At 37.2% G+C, this 21,718-nt stretch overlaps 1 protein-coding gene across 1 annotated transcript in view; it reads right to left on the bottom strand.

The window, feature by feature from the left end:
• LOC150090808 (uncharacterized) overlaps nt 1-21,718 on the bottom strand; it is a 791,939-nt gene that overhangs the window by 38,806 nt on the left and 731,415 nt on the right. Inside the window, exons 43-44 of the mRNA XM_090372970.1 lie at nt 18,309-18,362; nt 4,000-4,215 (exon numbers count right to left, since the gene is read on the bottom strand). Of these exons, the coding sequence (XP_090229096.1) occupies nt 4,000-4,215; nt 18,309-18,362 (270 nt within the window). The remainder of the gene's footprint in view (nt 1-3,999; nt 4,216-18,308; nt 18,363-21,718) is intronic.

The raw sequence follows: 21,718 nt of genomic DNA on the forward strand, positions 1-21,718 counted from the left end.
GTTGGAAAGGTGTGCTTAGGGCAGTGATGTTTTAAATGAATGAGAAGCTAATGCTGGAGGAAGGGGGGAAACAAGCTTAAATAACTTTAAGGGATAGGTCAGAGTAGTAAAGAATACAAGAATGCTTAGTCCAAATTGCATCTATAGCAATGTTAGGACTTATGTAACAAAATGGATGTTTGAACTCCTGGTTATGAAAAGTAATGCTTATATAGCAGGGATAACAGAAACTTGGTGTCACCCCGAAACTGGGGGAAAAGAGGTTCACTATGGCTTAAATTCAAGAAAAGTCCATTCTTCTTATCAAAGGTAGCTTTGCAACAAAGCATTCCCAGATTCCAAACTTATGTATGCCAGCAGAGAATCCACGTGGTGAAACTGGAAGCATAAGAATAATGACAGTAGGAGTATACTGCATACCAGAGGAGTGGACAAGCAAATGTGAATACTTTGTTGTGGATAATTTCAGTTTGCCCCTTATTGAATGGAACAAGTGGGAGGGGAAACTTACTATGGGAAACAAATTTTTAAATCAACTAGATGATTGTTATTTATATCAGCATATCAAGGAAAGTACCAGAGTCAGAATATATATATATTCTACATATTTACAGGACATTCTAGACCTCATCATTACACATGAATCTGATGTCATAGGACTGACAGTACAGGAAGCTTTATGAGGAGTGATCGCACATTCTAAGTTGGACAATGAAGAGAGAGAGAGAGATCACAGTTGTTAAGAACAAAGACATGGGTTTTAATTTAAGGAAAACAGACTATGCTGGTTAAGATGCTGCATGGTCTTTATCTGCATGGTCTCCTCCTAATTCTGAGCAGATTTAGGAGGAGAGAAAATAAGGGAATTTTGGAAAACTTTTAAATAGTCAAAGAAGCCATGAATTCATATATACCATTAAGAAAATGTAGCACAAGGTGGGTGCTAAGATGGATAAACAGTAAGGAGCTGGCCAGTTTAATAAGAGAAAAGAATGGTATGAGAGAGAGAGTAACACAGTGACAAAAAGTATGGAAGCTTATAACAGCTATAAATTGATCTGCAATAGCACCACAGAAAGGGTCAGGCTAACAAAGGCTGATTATGAGAAATCACCAGATCTCATGTCTCATATATTCTGAAACAACCTGCAAGTTGTAGTTGTTGTTATTTGGTTTTTAGGAGCATTAGCAACTAAGGCCATATTGCTCCGGGATATGCGGTGGTCAGTCCCTGACCTTTCCGCATCCTCCGTATTTGGTGGTGACGGGCTCGAACCCTGGTCTAATCAAGAAGCGTGTGCTACGCACTGCTGCTCCTTCCCACCTGGCTACAGAGGCGCCGGCAACAACCTGCAAGAGCTTAAGAGACGTTAAAAAGAACATTTGAGGAAATTAATAATTTTAAATACTAAGATGCATTTAGGGCTAAAGCCTCAAGCTGCAAGCAAATTTAGACTATGTATATATTAAGTGCAATAGCATCATTAATACACGGCCATTTCTGAATAAAACAGAATATTTTAAGTTATATCTCATATTGTGAATACCTTCACGAGTTGCCATGATATTGCACTACTTCGAATAAGTAACGCTTCACCTAAGGAAAAGACTAATGTTACTTATTCTCAGATAGGTACCACCACCACCACCACCCAGACGGCACCGTTTCAGGGCTATTTGGCCCTTCTTCGGTGTGTGGGTAGGTACCCAAGTGATGCAATGATGGCAAAACAGTTATGAAGTATAACTCCACAATATGAGAGATGCCCAATGGTGTATGATGTATTTAGACTAAGATGCATTTAGGGCTAAAGCCTCTAGCTGTGAGCAAATTTAGACTATGTATATATTAAGTGCAATAGCATCATTAATACGTAGCCATTTCTGAATAAACAGAATATTTATAAAGCGGCATCATTTTATTTATAAAGCGGCTATCGAATATTTATAAAGCGGCACCATTTCGGGGCCAAATAGCCCCAAAACGGTGCCATCTGGGTGGTGGTGGTGGTGGTGGTGGTACCTATCTGAGAATAAGTAACATTAGTCTTCTCCTTAGGTGAAGCATTACTTATTCGAAGTAGTGCGATATCATGGCAATTCGTTGTGACGGTATTCACAATATGAGATATAACTTAAAACGATGCCGCTTTATAAATATTCTGTTTATTCAGAAATGGCTGTGTATTAATGATTTTATTGCACTTAATATATATATATATATAGTCTAATTTTAAATACTCAATGAATATGTTTTGGCTACTGTCCTGCCAACATCGGAATATGCTTCTATGGTATATAGCTGTTATTCAGAGTAACTGAAAAGTTCAGTAATTGTTTGTAAAATATATGAATATAGAAGGTTTTATTTGCAGTTTACAATCAATCATACAGAGGTTGGAATATTTTCTTTGGAATCCTTATGCTTGAGGATTGAAGATTATACTAGAATACTACTTTTATGTATATGCTTTTGAATGATATGGTATGCCACAGAACTATTGAACAGTGTCAACCTCAAATGACTGATTAGACCTACAAGGAACATAGTTTTATTTCTAGAAATCTTTTTAATTATCATGTAAATATAGCAGAAAGAAGTATTTTAAATATTTAGCATTTAAATTTGTTTGTATTTTACTACATCTTTAAAAAAATCAGAGTAAAAATATATTTTTGAAGTCTGACAATAGTATATACTTTAACAAATCAATGATATTGGAATTATATACTTTTATACATACAATACTGAAATTATAGTAATCTTATAATACCGTGATAAATCTGACTAAAAAATGAATAGCAAATACTTAGAAAATTTCTAAGCATTTGCTATTCATTTTTTACATACAATACTCATTTGTATTTTATAGATATATTTTATTTCTATATACTATATTCAAATTGCTTAGTTTGGCACATGTCCACTGTCTGTTGATTATTTTATTAAAATTCACTTTAAAAAAAAAAACATCTCGAAAGCACTCAGGCCTTGACACAATAGGGGAAGGGGTTTGTAAATGTTCATTAAATTTTTATGACATAGCTTTAACAAAAGTCCAGGGAGTCTTCAAACCAATGTGTACCCCACCCTCAAAGTACGAGTAGCATTATGAAACTAATGCCTCCTATTTTTTTTCCTCAGGAAATTTAATTCCTATTTAATTTAATTCCCAAAACACTGTTGCCATGACTTTACTGACAGAAGGCTGTCTTTTGAACTTCTTGTGCAGTGAATTTTGATGCCACTACATCGATTGTCTCTTCATTTCAGTCATAATGGTGGTCCCAGGTTTCGTTGCCTGTGACTATGTGTGAAAGAAAACCTCTCCTTCACTCTTGTAGTGCTGGAGAAGTTCCATACAGATGACTTTCCGGGTTTCTTTGTGTTCACATGTCAGCATTTTCAGACCGCACTGGGCGCAAACCTTGATGTAGCCTAGTTCCTTTATGATTGTTAACACAGCAGGTTTCGCTATACCTACTGCATTGCACAATTCGCATGATGTGATGCAGCAGTCCTCTTTGATCAACGCGTTGATCTGGCTCTTGTTTATTGTCACCGATATTACAAGCCAGCCGCTTCGAGACTTGTCAACAATGTCACTTTCTCCCACTCTTAAATTGTCTTACCCAATGTCTAACTGTACTCACATCTACAGTATTGTCACCATAAACATTTTTCAGATGTGTATGGATTACGATAGGCATCACTTCTTCATTGATAAGACATTCAATCAACACTCTTTGCTTGATATGTATATCTGTGGCATCCAACATATTGAGCTATCCATGTGCTACACTCACAAGACCGATCACAATGCCCAGTCAGTATGGTGAAAACAGAGACTTCTACTGACCACTCAGTTACATGCAAAATGATCTATGGCACCACATTTGAAAGCAAAAAATTAGGAGGAATTACTATTGTACCAGTCCTCATATCATTGCATGGTCCTGAGCATGACCTACAAAGGAATTAAAGGAAAATTAACTTACCTTGATTTGACCTTGTCCAAGCAAAGCAGCCAATGCACTTGCATCATAACCAAAAGGTTCTCCAGGATGTCCTGGAGGGCCTGGTGGACCAGGAGGTCCTAATGGTCCGGCCTTTCCAGCATCACCAGAAGATCCACGGGGTCCTGGTGGACCAGAAAGTCCAGGGGTTCCGGGACCACCATCTCTACCTTGAGGCCCCTTTGGACCAGGACTTCCCTAAAAAAAGTAATAACAAAAAAAAAAAAAATGAACTATTTTATAATTACAAATTCAAAAAATACAATTTTTAAATTAACCCTCTGATGGGAGCATCCCCAGTAAAGTATGCAAGTGCCATTTCTTTTTAATTACAAAAAAATCGATATGAGTGATATTAATTCCAATTTATGAAATGCTCAATTATTGTGTTTCAGATTGATCTGTATTATTAATTGTTTTGTTTTAGAAAAAAATTGGCCATAAAAAAACCAAGCATTTTCTTAAGCCTATTCATGCATATTAATTGTGTTGTTCTGAAAACTATGAATTTAAATTAGCTGGATCTATGCTGGTCAATTACTGAAGCATACAACCATTTGATCTGTGTGTTTCCCAACAGAAGTGCTAGCTTTCTTTAAATGTTGTTTCTATCTTTCAGTAGTGGGCAATTCACTGCAGCATTCTAGGATGTTTATTTTTTTTTTATTAGCATTAGAATAGGCACATGATGTAAGAAAGCAAGCTTATATAGCATCAGCCAAAAAAAAAATAAAACTTCTCATTTCACCCATCCACTTCCTCCAAATGTTTGTCTAGTTCTGCCTTGAATCTATTTAAGCTATCAACTTCTACAACGATAGATGGAAGTTTGTTTCAGCAATCAACCACCTGCTGGATAAAGACAAATTTCCAAACATGCATTCTACAACTCTCTTTCCTCAATTTGAATTTATCTCCCCTCAGGCAATTAATCTGAGCAAGAGGAAGAGTCCCATCAGCATTGAGCTTGTTCAAACCATTCAAGGACTTATACACCTCAAACAGATGACTTTGCAGGTGCCTAGTCTCCAGCCACTGAAATTTGCAGAACTTAAGCCTCTCTTGGTAAGAGGATCCCTTCATTCCCCTCACAAATCTTGTTGCCCTTCTCTGTACACACTCAAGCAAATCTACATCCTTTCTAAAATGAGGCCTCCAGACCAGTATACAGTACTCAAGGTGCAGCCTGACCATTGCCCTATACAAGGGGTTAATCACCTCCCTATTCCTGCTAGAAAAATTCATGTATATCATTGAAAAGACACCATGAGCTACTCTTGCAGACTATCTGCACTGCTCAAAAAACTTCATATCTGCCTGCACAATTACTCCAGGTACTTTTCATTCTCTACCACTGTCAGTGTTGTACCACACAGTTGATAAAATGCAGACAGATTGTCCCTCTGTATTGTTCCAGCAATTAACCTTAGAGATTGCATCTCTGAACTGGCAAAAGTTTGGACAAACGATGTCACTGAATACACTATTCAAAATTGTTTTTCGAAAGTGGGATTTGCATTGAATACAGAAGTTGAACAACAACTGGACGAACAAGATGAATTGCCCCTTTCAAAACTGAAAAACTTTTGGACATTATTAGAATCGTCTGGAAACATTGAAAATGAAATAACACTGGATAGTTATGTTTATGTAGATCAAGATCTGACTACAACAGAACATCCAAATAGAGATGAAATACTGCTGAACAGTGTTAGACGCGACAATGATCACGAACAATCACGAACAGAGGGACAATCTGTCTGCCTGTCTGCTTTGCTCAGAAAACGTCATTTCTGACTGCACAATTAATCCCATGTCTTTTTCATTTTCTACCATCTTAAGTGTAGTACCACACAGTTGGTACGTTTCTCTGGGGTTACTTCTACCCATATGCAGTACTTTGCATTTGTCAAGGTTAAACTTCAGTTGCCACTTCTTAGCCCATTTGCCCAAATTATCTAGATCCGGTTGCAGTAGCACACTGCCATTACTGTCATTAACAACCCTGCCAACCTTTATATCATCTGCAAACTTCGACACTAAGCCTGATATACCTTCATTGATAAATATACAAAACAACAGAGGACCCAACACCGAACCCTGTAGGACTCCACTAACAACATTAGCACACGAAGAGCAGCACCCATTAATTACCACCCTCTGTCTTCTCCCACTTAGCCATCCTTTTATCCATTGTAGCAACTTACCCTTAATACCATTCTGCTCCAATATGTACAATAGTCTTCCATGTGCAACAGTGTCAAAAGCTTTCCAGAAATCCAAATATATATCAAAATTATTTTTTGCATCCAGTTCTTTTGTAACTACATCATAATATCCTATCAAATTTGTCAGACAAGACTTTCCCTTAACAAACCCATGCTGTGTCTGAATTATTGCTGCAGTCTTGTCTAGATGATCCTGCAATGCATCTTTAACTAGTGACTCCATATTTTACCCGGAACAGAAGTTAAACTAACTGATCTGTAATTACTCGTGTCATCCTTTAATCTCCCTTTGTGAATTGGGGCTATATTTGCACATCTCCAGTCTGTGGGGACCTCCCCTGAGTCCAAGGATGCTCTCATAATTATGGCTAAGTGTTTGCTTAATTGCTTTGCCACCTTCTTTAATATAACTGGATAGATCCCATCCACCCCAGGTGCCTTTCTTATGTTTAACTTCAACAATTTCTCCTCCACTTTGCTCTCAGTTATTACAAAATCATTAATCACCCTGCTACAATTTGATAACCTTCTGCCATTTTCAAACTGTAATAACTCTTCATGTGTGAATGTAGGTGCAAAATACTCATTCAGTTTGTTTGCTATCTGAGCAGGATCATCAATGTCCAACTGTTGCAGTTTTCTTCGCTTACATTAACACTATATCTGCAATAAGGCCTCTAAGGTTGGGATTATTCATACCACAAATTTAAATAGATACACCAACCGTTTAAAACTGATTTAATAGTAAAATAAAATAAATTAAAATGATACAAAAGACTGTAAAATAATATTTATAAAAATTTTGATTATTTACAAAAAACTAGTTTACAACAAAAATAAAATAAGATAAAATAAGTAAATAAGTTAAAATGCATTAAAATATAAATGTAAAAGCGATAAAAACACTATTGAAGCTTTTGGAGGTGTCTGCCTCCTCCCTCAGCAATAATAAAACTTAAGCGACACATTCTTAAATACCAGGTTCACGGCACACATGGATGATCAGGCGCATACTCAGTATTCCTTTCACTTGTACCAGAACCTGGAAGTGGTCTGGGGACGTGGAGAACTAAAACGTTTATCTCTGGCAAAAACCACCGCCTCAAAAAGGGGGTGAAGCCCAACTCCCCTGTCTCTGTTCATGCTATTGTTGCCAGAGGATCCAATCCACAGACTTTCTAGCCACTTGCGGTCCCAGAATCTATGCACCTGGTCAAGGATGACAGTGTTGTTGTGGGAGATCTAGTGTTGTTTTTCCCAATAGTGCTCGGCAATGGCGGATTTATTGAGCTCTGCAGTCCGTATCGCTCTTGAATGTTCCCCCAGACGGTCCTTGAGATGCCGTCCTGTCTCCCCCATGTAACATTCCCCACAATCCGGGCATGTGATCTCATATACGATCCCACTACTAGAATCCCTAGTAATGGGGTCTTTGACCTGTGACACCACTGTGTGCAACCTCCGGCCCGGGAGCTGCACACAGCATGTCTGAAAGTCGCAAAGCATCCTCCCAATAAGCGGTACAGGTGGAACTACCCGATTGAGCTCTTCCTCTCTACTGTATTTATCAATGACACTCTGGGAGTAACCGCACCTCATAAGATCCATCGTAATTTGCCTAATTTCCTTCTCCCCTTCCTCAAAGGTGCTGCAGTGTGTCCTCACCCTACCCAAAAGTGCTCTGGCCACACTATTTTTATGTTGGGCAATTTGTGCCGTCCTATAATGTGTATAGTGGCCCCTGCACATTGGTTTCCTATAAACCTTGGTTCTAAATCTGGGGCCTTCCCTATAAACCATTATGTCCAGAAATGGGAGGGTGCCATCTATTTCTACCTCCGAGGTAAATTTAATAAAGGGGGAGAAACCACTGAGAAACGAGACCACATCTTCCTCTCTCCCCTTCTTTGCAATATTGAATGCATCATCAACATATCATTTCCACTTTCGCATAGGGAAATCCAATCTCGCAATGGGTTACCAAAGACGCACAAGGAGAATGTTCCATTATGCCCATAGTTTCCTTCATTGGTAGCCCTACGTATGCTCTATCTAAATATCTGGTGCAGCTGATTTCTACGGTTGTGGGTCGGTCCACGTTGGTCATTGGAGATAGTTTGGAATTTGTGAACTTTGTAAGGAGTCAAGATATAGGGGAGGATGAGATGATGATGTCATTAGATGTCATATCATTATTCACGTGTATTCCCATAGCACATGGGGTAGAATGTGTGAAGTTGGTTTTACAGAAGGATAATACCTTAAGTGCTAGATCCCACCTAAGCATAGAAGATATGTTGTGCTGTTGAATTATGTCTTTCTAGTACAACCTTGGTTTTCCAAGGAGTGATGTATAAACAGGTTCGCGGCACAGCCATGGGTTCTCCAATTAGCGCCATTGTCGCAAATCTGGCTATGGAGGAATTAGAGAATAGGGGTTTTGCGAGATTTTTTATTTTTATTTTTTATGTGAACCCCAAACACAAGAGGTATTAGAACCTATAGTACTTAGTACCGTGCTTGGGTTGGAGGTTGAGAAGACGAAAGAAGATATTTGTTGACATTGGACTTGAACTTCTGTAGATTGTAATTTTCAGGAAATACATATGTAGGAAGGTTTGTTCCAGAAAACGGCAGTTGAATAGATAAATGAGGAAGATGAAAAGTTGGTTCTGCGGGTTTGAAGTTGGACAGTAAATGGATGTTGGCTGGTGGCGGTGTGTGTGTGTGTGTGTGTGTGTGAGAGAGAGAGAGATCCATTAATTTAATCATGCTGTAAATAGAGGTAAACAGAAAAAAAAAAACACTTTTTTTAGTGGCTATAATGGCCACTAATTATAGAAAAGGTATCAAAATTATTAAAAAGGTTTTACTTAATAGATCAAATATTTGAAACAGTATATAAGCAATAGACAAACAAATAAAATTAGCAAAGCTGAGTGGTGAACAGATGTGTGCACAGGGAGAAATGGTGGTAACTGGTTCACAAATTTTGCCATGATAAAAAAAAAAAAACTTCTGACCACAAATTAATATACACGAGAACCAAAAGAAAAAAATATAAAGGGGGCTGCCACCAGAGTTTGAATAGAGCTGACAATTCAAGCCTCTTTAGATTTCAGAAAGACATTATTTTCATGCACTGAAAAAGAGAAATTGTTATTCTGGTATCTAGTGCATCATGATGCATGCTGGACGCAGTAGATGAATTATGTGAAACATATAAAGTGTGCCAATAAACTTCCCAGACTAATGCTGTTGCAGTCATGTTTGGTGAGTTTTACAATTTTGCAATGGAGCAATGAACAAATATCAAATTTGTTCGTTGCACCATTGCAAAATTGGCTTCAAACTGAGAAAATCTTCAACAGAAATGTATGAAATATTAAAAACTGTTTATGATGATGAAATATTAAGTTGTACCAGTGTGTTTGAATGGTATAAATGGTTCAAAGATGGATGTGAGGATGTTCACAATTACCCAAGAAGTGGGCATCCATCATCCTCTTGAAATGAGGACAGAGTTGAAAAAAATTAGGAAATTGTGGCAAGAGATTGTCACTTGACCCTCAGAATGATGGCCAATGAATTGGATATAGATGAGAGGAGCAGGGAACAGAGAGTGTCCTCATGTGAAGACTTCATCCAGACTTGTCAAGACAATCCCAGTTTCTTTGACTGTATTGTGGAGATGAGTGTTGGGAGTTTCAGTATGATCTAGAGACGAAGCGGCAGAGCATGCGGTGGACTTTAAAATCATCACCAAAGCCCCAAAAGTTTTGTTTACATTATTTCAGGATCAAGACGATGCTAATCATGTTCTTCAAAAACAGAGTGTGATTCACGAGGAATTTATACGAATGGGAGAGTCAATGCGCATTCTACATGCAGGTGCTTCAAAGACTATTGAAGTGCATTTCCTAGATGAGGCTCCAATTTTGAGAGAAAGGAAACTGGTTCTTGTCGCATGAGAATGACCTTGCCCAATCTGTACTTGTTGTGAAGACATTTCTGACGAAGCATGGCAATGTACAGATCAACCATCTAGCCTACTCTCCCAATCTAGTGTCGCAGACTTCTTCCCTTTTTCTAAGGTGGAAACTGCTCTTGAAGGAAAACGATTTCAGGATGTTGAGGACAAAGAAAGACAATGTAGAATAGGTGTGTGGAAATTTGCCCTTAGCCAGCGGGTGGTTAATTGCTGGAACAAACTTCCATCTGTCGTTGTGGAAGTTGATAGGTTAAATAAATTTAAGGAGGAACTGGACAAACATTTAGAGGGAATTGTTGTGTAATTTTTTATTTTATTTGATTATTATTATTTTTTTTTTTGACTGATGCCGCATAAGCTCATACACTTGCTTTCTTGCATCACATGCCACTATACTACTACTATAACTGCTGAACTGATCATCTCTTTGTATACCTTTACTGCCTCTTTTCAGAAAATTTTAGAATGGTGTCATAAGTTCATACAACCATGTGGTGATTACGCTGAATAAAAATAAAATCATTTTTGGGCTCCTTCACTTTGTATTCTTTTTATTTTACCTCTTTGGGTACTTTATTCAAACACTTTGCATAATTTCAATACAAACACCAAACCAAACCAGCCCAAACACATGCTGCAACCAGTCAGCATCCCTTCAGTGTCCAACACCAAATTCACAAAACCAACAGGTTTCTGTCTTTGATAATTGTCTCTGATGTTGATTTTTCCCCTTTAACTTGGTACTACACCTCTTGTCAACTTAGTGCATCTTGAGTCTAATAAATCTTCCGATTGTGATAAAACCGGGTAAAAAAGAACTCACTATACTTTTTTGCATTGATTTCAGAACACTAACTTATAAAATCCACAAAGAAATTGCTCAGTTCCTTGCAGATAAACACAACTGTGTGACTAAATATATGAGTAAATTTTTTATGATAAACTTGCAGACTTAGACGTTATTGTGAGCAATCTTATTAATGAAGTGTACAAAGTCAGAGTGAGAGAATTACAAAAAACTGGTAAGCATTATCCAGACCTGGTAAGCATTATCTTATGCTGATACAGCAAACCCCCGCTATTCGCGGGGGTTACGTTCCTGAGAAATGTCGCGAATACCGAAAACGCGAATACTGAGTTATGGCTCCCATAGTAATAAAGGGGTTCCGTTCCAAAGTATGAAATATATAAGAAAAACTAGTCTAAAATTTTTTCTATGTATGTATTATATGTACCTTCATAATATGACTATGTACATAGACAGTACATAGTGAAATGCAAGCATATGGCATCGAAATGAAAATAAGATACAATTTAATATTAAATGTAATATGCCTTTGCTAGCAAATAAACTTATCCCGCCAGTGCTATCACCAGTTTCGCTAAAGTGTTGATAAAGGAGTTTTGCCTTTTCACGAATGATGAGTGAACTTAACGGAATTTTATTTTGAGTTCGGTCTTCTATCCACATGTTTAAAGCTTTTTCTATTTTTTCTAATTTAACATCACGAGTTACAGAGCAAATTTTTGAAGCAAATAGCGCCTTTTTCACGGACACTACGGCGGATTTTTCCTTCCGATTTCTTGATTGATCGTACCGTTGACTCATTGATTTTATAATGTTTTGCCACCGAGGAGACACTTTTACCATTAGAAATTTTATCTAATAACTCAATTTTATTCGCTAATGTCATCACCTTTGATATTTTCACATTTCTCTTGTTATTCGTAGCCATATTTTTGTAGGGGTTAGAAAGAATTTGTCCACAATAAAGTCACTTTCTTCCGTTAACACACTCGAAAAAGTCCGTTTTACACTGCAAAACAGTAGATTTATCATTTTTGTAAGCAAATCAATTTATAAATTGATAAATTTATTCAATTTATAAGCATATAAATTAAAAGCAAACGACGAAACCTTCCATGACAAGCGCATAACACATACTGAACAAGGATTAGCGAGAAACATCCACGCTCGCGATTTTGTCACTCCTCTCCCCCCCCACCCACTGAGCGCTGTTTTTACCGGGAAAGATAATTTTAGCCACGCCCATGTTTTTTTATGGGGGGAAATATTCACGGCGCTTTAAAATTCACATTTTTTAGGTTTCATTTTATATTACATCGGCGATCGCGAATACGCGAAACCGCGAATACAGATACCGCGAATAGCGGGGGTTTACTGTACTTTAAAATCAAATGTTGTTGATGCTTTCTCACTCGAAATATTTGGGTACCTTAATGTATCTAGCAAAGCGGCTGTAAATAATGATAATACTGTAAAGTCTTTCAAACTTAAACCCAATAAGGCTAATGAACATAGTACCTGTAACACCAGTCAGGATGTGAAGGATGAGGTTATTAAAATTCTCTTTAAAATCACTTAAAATTAAGTTACTTAAGCATATTAGAAACAGATGGTAGTGATGATATCACCAAGATCACTACTACTACTACTTTTTCCAATAAGGGTATCAAAATTGAATCACCAAAAATTCTCAAACCTACTGTGCTAACATATGATGTAGATCTTAGACAACTTGTACAACAAAAACTTTAGTGATTTTGTTAACAATGTAACCTTTATATTTAGCATTAGTAGTGGCCTGATGCAAGAAAGCAAGCTTATACAGCAGCAGCCAAAAAAAAAAAAAAAAAAAAACTTTCCCATTTCACCCATCCATTCACTCCAAAGGTTTGTTCAGTTCTTTGAATTTATTAAAGCTATCAACTACCACAACAATAGATGGAGGTTTGTTCCCACAATCAACTACCTGCTGACTAAAGGCAAATTTCTGCACATCTATTCCACAACTGTGTTTCCTCTGTTTGAGTTTAAGACCCCTCAGGTTCATAATCTGAGAAAGAAGAAGAATCCCAACAGCACCGAACCTGCTCAAACCATTGCTTATTACACCTCAATCAAATCACCTCGCAGGTGCCTAGTCTCCAGATACTGCAACTTGAAGAACTTCAGCCTTTCTTGGTAAGAGCACCCCCTTTGTTCCCCTCGCCAATCTCATTGCCCTTCTTTGTACTCATTCCAGAAGCTCTACATCATTCCAAAAATGAGGCATCATGACCTGTATGCAGTACTTAAGGTGTGGCTTGATCATTGCCTTATACCAAGGGATAACACCTCCTTATCCCTGCTAGCAAAAGTCCTGTATAACATTAACAAGACACCATGAGCTACTCTGGCAGCATGTCTGCATTGCTCAGAAAACTTCATATCTGACTACACAATTGTACCCTCAAGTCTTTTTCAGACTAAAAGACTAACAGTAGCCGCAGGCAGAGGTGGAAGCGATTCTTGCACTGCTTCTATTGTAATGAGCAGCAGTGTAGAGAGCAAGTTGCTGGGGACTTCAAGAGCTGCTGGGAGTCATGGAACAAGTAAATACATGGGCTGCATTAGTGTAACTAAGAGTAAGAACAGATGTGTGTATACTTGCATGTACACCAATGCTAGAAGTATAGTAAATAAATTTGATCAATTTGAAGTGCTTATCAAGGCAGCAAAAGCAGATAATGTTCGGATATCAGAGACATGGTTTCACACAGACATAAGCAGTAAAGAATTGGAATTTGGGGTTTATGCTGTTAGTTAAGAAACACAAAATCTAAGGAAGTGCATCCAGTTGACATGGATGGACAGTGCAATGTTGAGTCAGTTTAGTGTGACATAAACATTGGGAAAGGGAAAATGAGAGTAGGAGTGTGTTATAGGCCCAATGACTCTGATGAGTACAATGAACAGTTGTGCAGAGAAATATAGTGGGCAAGTAAATCAGAATGTCTTGTAATGGGTGATTTGAACTTTCCAGATATTGACTGGAACTTTTGGGTTGGTCACTCGCACACTAGTAAGACTTTTGTGGATTTATTGGATGACTGTTTTGCACAGCAACATGTTCGAGGGGCAACCGGAAGAGGTAATACTCTTGATGTGATTATCAGCAGTGATGACAGATGCATTAAGAATTTGCAGATAAAGGAACCACTAGGTGACAGTGATCATTGTATATTAATGTGGGATTTACTTAAAGATGTACAGTGAAACCAACTGATGATGTTACCAACAGCCAATTCTAAATGAGAAGCAATTAAAGAAATTAATCATGGAAGCTACTAGGCTTTTCATACCAACTAAGAAATACTGTTCAAGATTTAGGTCTAAATGTATGTCAGATGAACTAATGAGACTCATGGCAGAGAAGAAAAATGCGTGGAATGCATATCAATTAACAGTTGACACAGAAGCCTATGGCAAATATAAGCTAGTCTGTAATCAAGTTGCAAAGGAGGTTAGGCAAGTGAAGGCTAATTATGAGAAATCCTTGGCAAAGGATGCAAAGAAAAACAACAAAGGCTCCTTTACTTATGTAAAGTCTAGAAGGAAGGGGAAGATTCAGATTGGTCCACTTGATGTTTGGTGGTTCGACTGTTGATAATCTTGCTCAGATAGCTGACAAACTGAATAAGTATTTTTTATCTACATTTGCATGTGAGGAATTCTCTAAGGAAGGGAAGGACAGAAGTTTACTAAACTGTAACAGGGAGCTAAATGATTTTGTAATAACGGAGAGCAAAGTGGAGGAGAAATTGCTGAAGTTAAACATAAAAAAGGCACCTGGGACAGATGGAATCTATCCAGTTATATTGAAGGAAGCAGCGAGGGAAGGAAGCAAACCCTTAGTCTTAATTATGAGAGCATCCCTAGGTTCAGGGGAGGTCCCCATGGACTGGAGATGTGCAAATGTATCCTGTATTCACGAAATACAGGATACATTCGCAAATGTATCCTGTATTTGTATCCTGCAAATAATTATATACCTGTTAGCTTAACTTCTGTTCCAGGGAAAATAATGGAGACACTGGTGAAAGAAGTGATGCACGATCACACAGACAAAACTGCAGTAATAGTTCAGACACAGCATGGGTTTGTTAAGGGGAAGTTCCGTGTGATCAATCTGATTGATACTAAAATGTGGTCACAAAGGAACTGGATGCAAAAAAATTATTCTGATATCATATACTTGGATTTCAGGAAGGCTTTTGATACTGCTGTATACGAGAGACTGCTGTACAAATTGAAGCAGTATGGCATTAAGGGCAAGTTGCTGCAATGGATAAAGACATGGTTGAGTGGGAGATTACGTTGAGTGGTAATAAATGGACACTGCTCTACGTGGACTAATGTTATTAGTGGGGTTCCCCAGGGTTCGATGCTGGGCCCATTGTTGTTTTGTGTATTCATTAATAATATCGATGAAGGTATATCAGACTTAATGTCCAAGTTTGCAGATGATACAAAGGTTGGCAGGGTTGTTAATGATAGTAAAGACAGTATGCTACTGGAACAGTATCTAGAAAAGTTAGGTAGATGGGCTAAGAAGTGGCAACTGAAGTTTAATATTGACAAATACAAAGTACAGTACTACATATGGGTAGCAGTAACCCAAGAGAAACGTACCAACTGTGTGGTATTACAATCAGGGAAGTGGAGAATGAAAAAGACCTGGGGGGGGTAATTGTGCAGTCGGGTATAAAGTTCTCTGAGCAGTGCAGACAGGCTGCCAGAGCAGGTCATGGAGTTTTGTCAATGATATATAGGAATTTTTCTAGCAGAGACGAGGAGATGATTATACCTTTGTATAAGCCAATGGTCTGGCCACACCTTTAGTACTGCATACAGGTCTGGAGGGCTCATTTTAGGAAGGATGTAGAGTTGCCAGAATGAGTACAGAGAAGGGTGACAAGATTGGTGAGAAAAACAAAATTGTTCTCTTACCAGGAGAGGCTAAAATTCTGTAAGTTTCAGCATCTGGAGACTAGGTACCTGCGAGGTGATCTGATTAAGGCGTACATGCCCTTGAGTAGTTTGACCAGGTGCAATGCTGATGGGATTCTTCCGCTTGCTCAGATTAAGAACCTGAAGTGGCATAGATTCAAATTGAGGAAAGACAGTTGTAGTATACATGTGCAGAAGTTTGCCTTTAGCCAGCGGGTAGTTGATTGCTGGAACAGACTTCCATCTGTTGTAGTGGAAGTTGATAGTCACTCCAAACATTTGGAGTGACCGGATGGGTGAAATGGGAAGGTTTTTCTTTTGGCTGATGTTCTATAAGCTTGCTTTCTTGTATCATATGCCTCAAGTAATGCTAACGCTATACAGAATTCTTTACTTCTAATACCTAAAAAAGTGAGGGTGGGAAGCAATACCTTCCGAATAGAAAAATCCAGCAGGGTTAATCTAGTCGGAGATGACGGTGAATATTACATTCCAATACCTTAAAAGACCTGTTAACTTCTGATCAATCTCTTCAGTTCTATATTTATATTCATTACACCAATATTTTCTTTAATTGGTCCAGCAGCCAATGTTCAAACTAGAGAATAATGGAACAAAATCTTCCACCCATAATAATTATGGGACTGAAAATCAGCCAGTGCTCCAGCCAGACATTCAAAGTCCATCAGGCAGCTTTTATACACCATCAGACAACCTTTACAGTACCCCCATGTTACAACATGCCCTTTAACTCTTATATTTATAATTCACTAACTTAATTATAACTTTATCAAGTTTTTAGTTCAATGCAAGATCTGATTATCTCTTTAACATGACATCTCTTTTTGATAAAAACTTTGAGGCTGTTTGTTATTCCATCTTATCAGTTTTCTCACTGACTTATGCTTGTGAGTCTGTGTTGAGATTGAGCATGCAAACAAGGTAGCATAAACTGAGCTGCAAAAATACATAAAAGAATTCACAAACTCTTACCATCTTACTTTTAATTGATATTATTCGTTTTTAGTAATAAATTAATAAATAGTATAAAGTTTCATGAAATGCATGAAACTTCATTTTTGCTGTAATTCTTCACTTTGAAGTTAGATGATTAAAATATGGAGGAGTTTAAAAAAAAAAAAAAAATCGCAATTAGAGAAAGGTGGATTGTCAAGCTAAAAAAAGCATATACAACAGTATGAAATTAAAATGTTACAGCAAATCCTAGAAGTGTATGATGTAATTTTTTGTGCTAAGTAGAACACTGTCATCTGGAATAAAAAGAAAATTGCATACCAACAAAAAATGCCACAATATAAGAAGGCAACCATGTAGCAATGAAGTTAAAGTAATTGGTGTTTTAAATGATGAAGATACGTTGAAGATATGTCAACAAATGTTTAGCACATTTGAATTATTCTGTTAGCTACTTTTATTGTAAGGTCTTCCATTTTGCATAATTTACACTCAGTAAGAAATTTAAATAATATTACAGAATTATCAATATTTGGTTTGTAATTGGAAGCACAAAGTGTAAAATATTTAAAATATAAGTCAGAGCATGCTCTAGTCTCAGAAGTGGTATTTGCATAACAGGAAGACATAGACCCAATGTATTTTAGCACTGCAATTTTCCTGACACATATTACTTAAATTATGTACAGTGTAATTGTAAATTTTATGCCTATTAAAACAGGTGCCTATTCTAACTATGAAAATTTGTTGTAATTTTGAACTAACTGTTTGTGATATTTGTTCAAGATGATCCTTTGCTTCTAATCATTGAAAGTGTTGCTACACTTTTGGGCTTTGCTGTCTCTTCCTTTCCCTTTTTTTTTTTTTTTTTTTTTTTTAACTTAATACTATAATATCATATGCTTTTATTTTCATGATCCAGAAAAGCTGCGAACCTTCCCTCCTTCTAATGAGTATGTTTTTTTTTTTTAAATTACAGTCCATCTCTTACATTTCAGTCTTCTAACTTCATGTAACGAATTCCAACAAAGGAGGGAAGTTTTGTGCATAAACATGAAGGAAGTATTTATACTATGTATTTAGTAACCAGCCTTAATCAGCATAACAAAAAATAATTGCTGTAAAATATTATAATGACTCATCTTAGTAATTAAACCAGTACTTTTATTTAATAGATCAGAAATTCATTTATTTATTAAAATAATTTCAAAATAACCTAAATAATCTTGTTGATGCTGTTAAAAATAATTGCTATCTTTATATTTTATGAAGTAATAATAAGTATGAATCTCTGAGAACTTGCCTCCATTCCTGGTGGACCAGGAGGTCCAATCATTCCCTTTTCACCTGTAATACCCTGAAAAGATATAAAATTGAAGCATTTTGTTTAGAATTAAATTTAAAATTTTTAATTTCAATGTTGTGTACACACACACACACACACACACATATGAAATTCATTGTAGGTAATTCTCAGACTTACAGCAGGTTATGTTACAAGAAAAGTGTTTAAGTTAAAATCGGTCTTCCCATAGAAACAAGTACATAACAGAGGATTATAATAAATAAATTTTGTGTTTATACTCTGGCATGACAAACAAGTCAGTAGAGTTTACAATAAATCGTCAATACAAATATTTGTCATATTTAGTAGTCACGGGCCTGAACCCCAGTCCACTCAAGGAACGCGTGCTATGCACTCTCGCTCCTGACCACTGGGCTACGTCATCCTGACAAAGGGTTTGATATGCAGCATAAATACAAAAGTAATGTTTAGAAAGTGATAAAGGATAGTATATTTTCAGTTAAAGTTCAGTGTCTTTATCATGATCATGGAATCTGTATTAACATTTGTAGAGAGATTTTGTTTTGCTTCTTTGAGGAATGTTTTGTACAGACTGAAGGTGATTGGTACCATTTCAAAGAATGCATCCAGAGAAGTTTGTTGAGCTGCCCTCTTTTTACTTTGTAATTGTTGTTGTTTTTATAAATTATTTTGAATATGTAGTCATTGATTATCATGCCTACACTTCTCAAAAATTGCCATAGTAGCTTCCAAATGTTTAAAAGCCTCATTCATCTGCTTGATTATCATGGCACTTTGTGATGCACTCTCTTGAACTGGGGTTGCAATCACCTGACTTCCTCTGCCTGTGGTGAGCACTGGGAATGAAAGGAAAGCAGTTATTGAAATTCATCTGTTTGGACTTCTAACTGAAATTAACCAGCTACCTCCAGAACATCAGCAGTGATTTCTCCCATTTGGTCTTTAAATCCTGGGAAACAAAAAATAATTTTGGGCACAATTTTCTCCACATGCCATTGATGGTGAATTCTTCATTGCATCCATAATAGTGAATCCTTTCCACAATTATTTTATGGTGCTATCAGGTCTGTTTCTTTGATAGCTTGGGCAACAGTTTCAGATAATACATTTCTTAAAAGTAACAATCACCCCTTGGTCCATGGGATAGAGCAGATATGATGTTGTTGGAGGCAAGATCACAACACTGATATTAGAGTTTGCATTAGAAAGGAGTGGAGGATATCCAGCAGTATTATCTAGAAGCAACAATGGCAGTTGTTCTGTTGCCAATAATTCCATATAGCTGGGAAACAAGAAGAAAGCACTCTTCAAAATTCCCTAAGTTATCCACCCTCTTGGAATAGATTTCCAGATAAGAAGTCTCCCTTTAACACCCTTCAGTGCTCCTGGGTTTTCAGTATGGTCCTTGAAGTTGTCACAGACATTCTCTCAAGTATGACAAACTAGAGATTGATACCTGGGAGTCTAAAAGGCTGATAAAACTAATATTCATGTGACACTCATGAATCAGGTGGACTGAATTTCAATGAAATGTGATTGTTCTGTGACAACCAAATCCTCTCCTTGCACCTTCACGATGCAAGGATTTTTAGTAACCATTGGTATACCCATTGGCATGCAAGACCCCGAAACACTGCATTTAGTATACTGGAAGTGCTCATCCAGGTACGAACCAACGTAAGTAGGGATTGTTGTATGGTGTTCATGCCACACAGAGATATGCTGCCCCTCTGTGTCACCAGGCAGTAGATGACTCTCATCAATTATTGCAATACCATCACTTTGCTTATTGGAAACTTAAAGTGGTGAAATCCACATTTAGTCTTCAGAGCAAAGTCCAGCAATCCCCATCTCTTCTATCATTCAGTATGATAGTTCATGGTGAGATCCAATCGGCCTTATATTTCAAAGGTACAGCTCTAAAATGGTGTTTGCAGGCTGGCCGCTAGATAATCCACCTGACCAAAGCTATTGCTAACTCTCTAAGAGGCATCCAAATCAGCTAGTGTATAATCTCATTGCCTCTATTCTGACAGACAGTGACTGGAGGAAGTGCCACATTGTCAAGGAGCTGGATATATTCTTTCTGTGTATATGCCACAACCAAAAATTTCATTATTCATACAATATTCTGACCCTGCACTTTTATTTTATCTACTGAACGCATCACGAAGATGCCAAACTAATAGGAGAAACTTATATGTGAAAAGATTTAAACCTCCCAAACACTTCCTCATTCATTTCACAAATATACATGGTCTCAGTTTCAATCTCAGTGGTGTCCATTTCCACGTATAGTGTGCCATGCACCACTTACTTTTCTGAAAGAATCCCAATTGTCAGTTGTCAAAAGCACTAGCATCTCAATTGCCCTAATTGTTTGATGTACAATTTCTTTCATATCAAAGGTGGCCAATGTCCATGTCCACTCTAATATTCCCTTTTAAAGGCTTGGTAATTTGGAATCTCCTCTTTTTGATCGTCTCTGGCTTAAAATCTCTCTACCCCATTCTGTCAAATTCATCTGTTACCTCCGTTCTTCTATCAACGAAAATAATTATTTGGAACTCTTTGATTTCCTTTCTCTGGAACTTAAGTTACTCCAGTTCAACTTTCCTAATAGTAAGGTAATTTTTCCCTGGCAATTTTAATGTTCAGAACTCCAGCTGACTTCAGTTTTCTGATCACGCAGACCCAGATGGTTGATATGCTGAGGCTTTTTCAATTACTAATGACCTCAACCAGATTGTTCATTTACCTACCAGAATACCAGGAAAACTAACTTACATCCAAACATACTCAAAGTTCTTGATCTTTTTCTCATGAAAAACCCTTCAAAGTACTTGTTCGAGGCAAGTGATCTTATAGGCACCTCAGATCACAATTTGCTGATGATCTTTTCTCCAATGGAGCCTTTCTCTCATAACCAATCTCAGTCTTTTGTCTTGGCCTTACAAGAATGCAAAAGGGTATGGCCAGCATGATTTTTATTCTTCTTGCCCTAGTTTTGATTACTGTTTTAAATCTTCTGATCCGAATATTTGCTCAGATTGTATCAGTGAAATTAAACTTGTAGAGAAACTTGTCTCTTATTTAAACCTTGGTTTTCCAACAAATGTGCTTAGGCAAGATAAAAGTGTAGCATACTATTGTTTTGTACCCATATCTGCAGCTTATTTTTCTGCCTACTCCTTAGGCTTGTAACAAATGTAAAATAGTTAAAAATCAATTGAAACTTTATTTTGCACATGCTAAGAGTAGAAACCTTGCTTCTTGTCCAAATGGTAGTTGAGCATTCTGGTCTCTTGCCAAAGCTATTGATGGGAAATTCTGAACATCTACACTTCCACTTCTGTTAAAACCTAATGGCTCTGTTGCCTCCTCAG

Source organism: Mastigoproctus giganteus, chromosome 1, assembly GCF_048544385.1.
Source record: "Mastigoproctus giganteus isolate SK-2022 chromosome 1, ASM4854438v1, whole genome shotgun sequence".
Lineage (NCBI taxonomy): Eukaryota > Metazoa > Arthropoda > Arachnida > Uropygi > Thelyphonidae > Mastigoproctus > Mastigoproctus giganteus.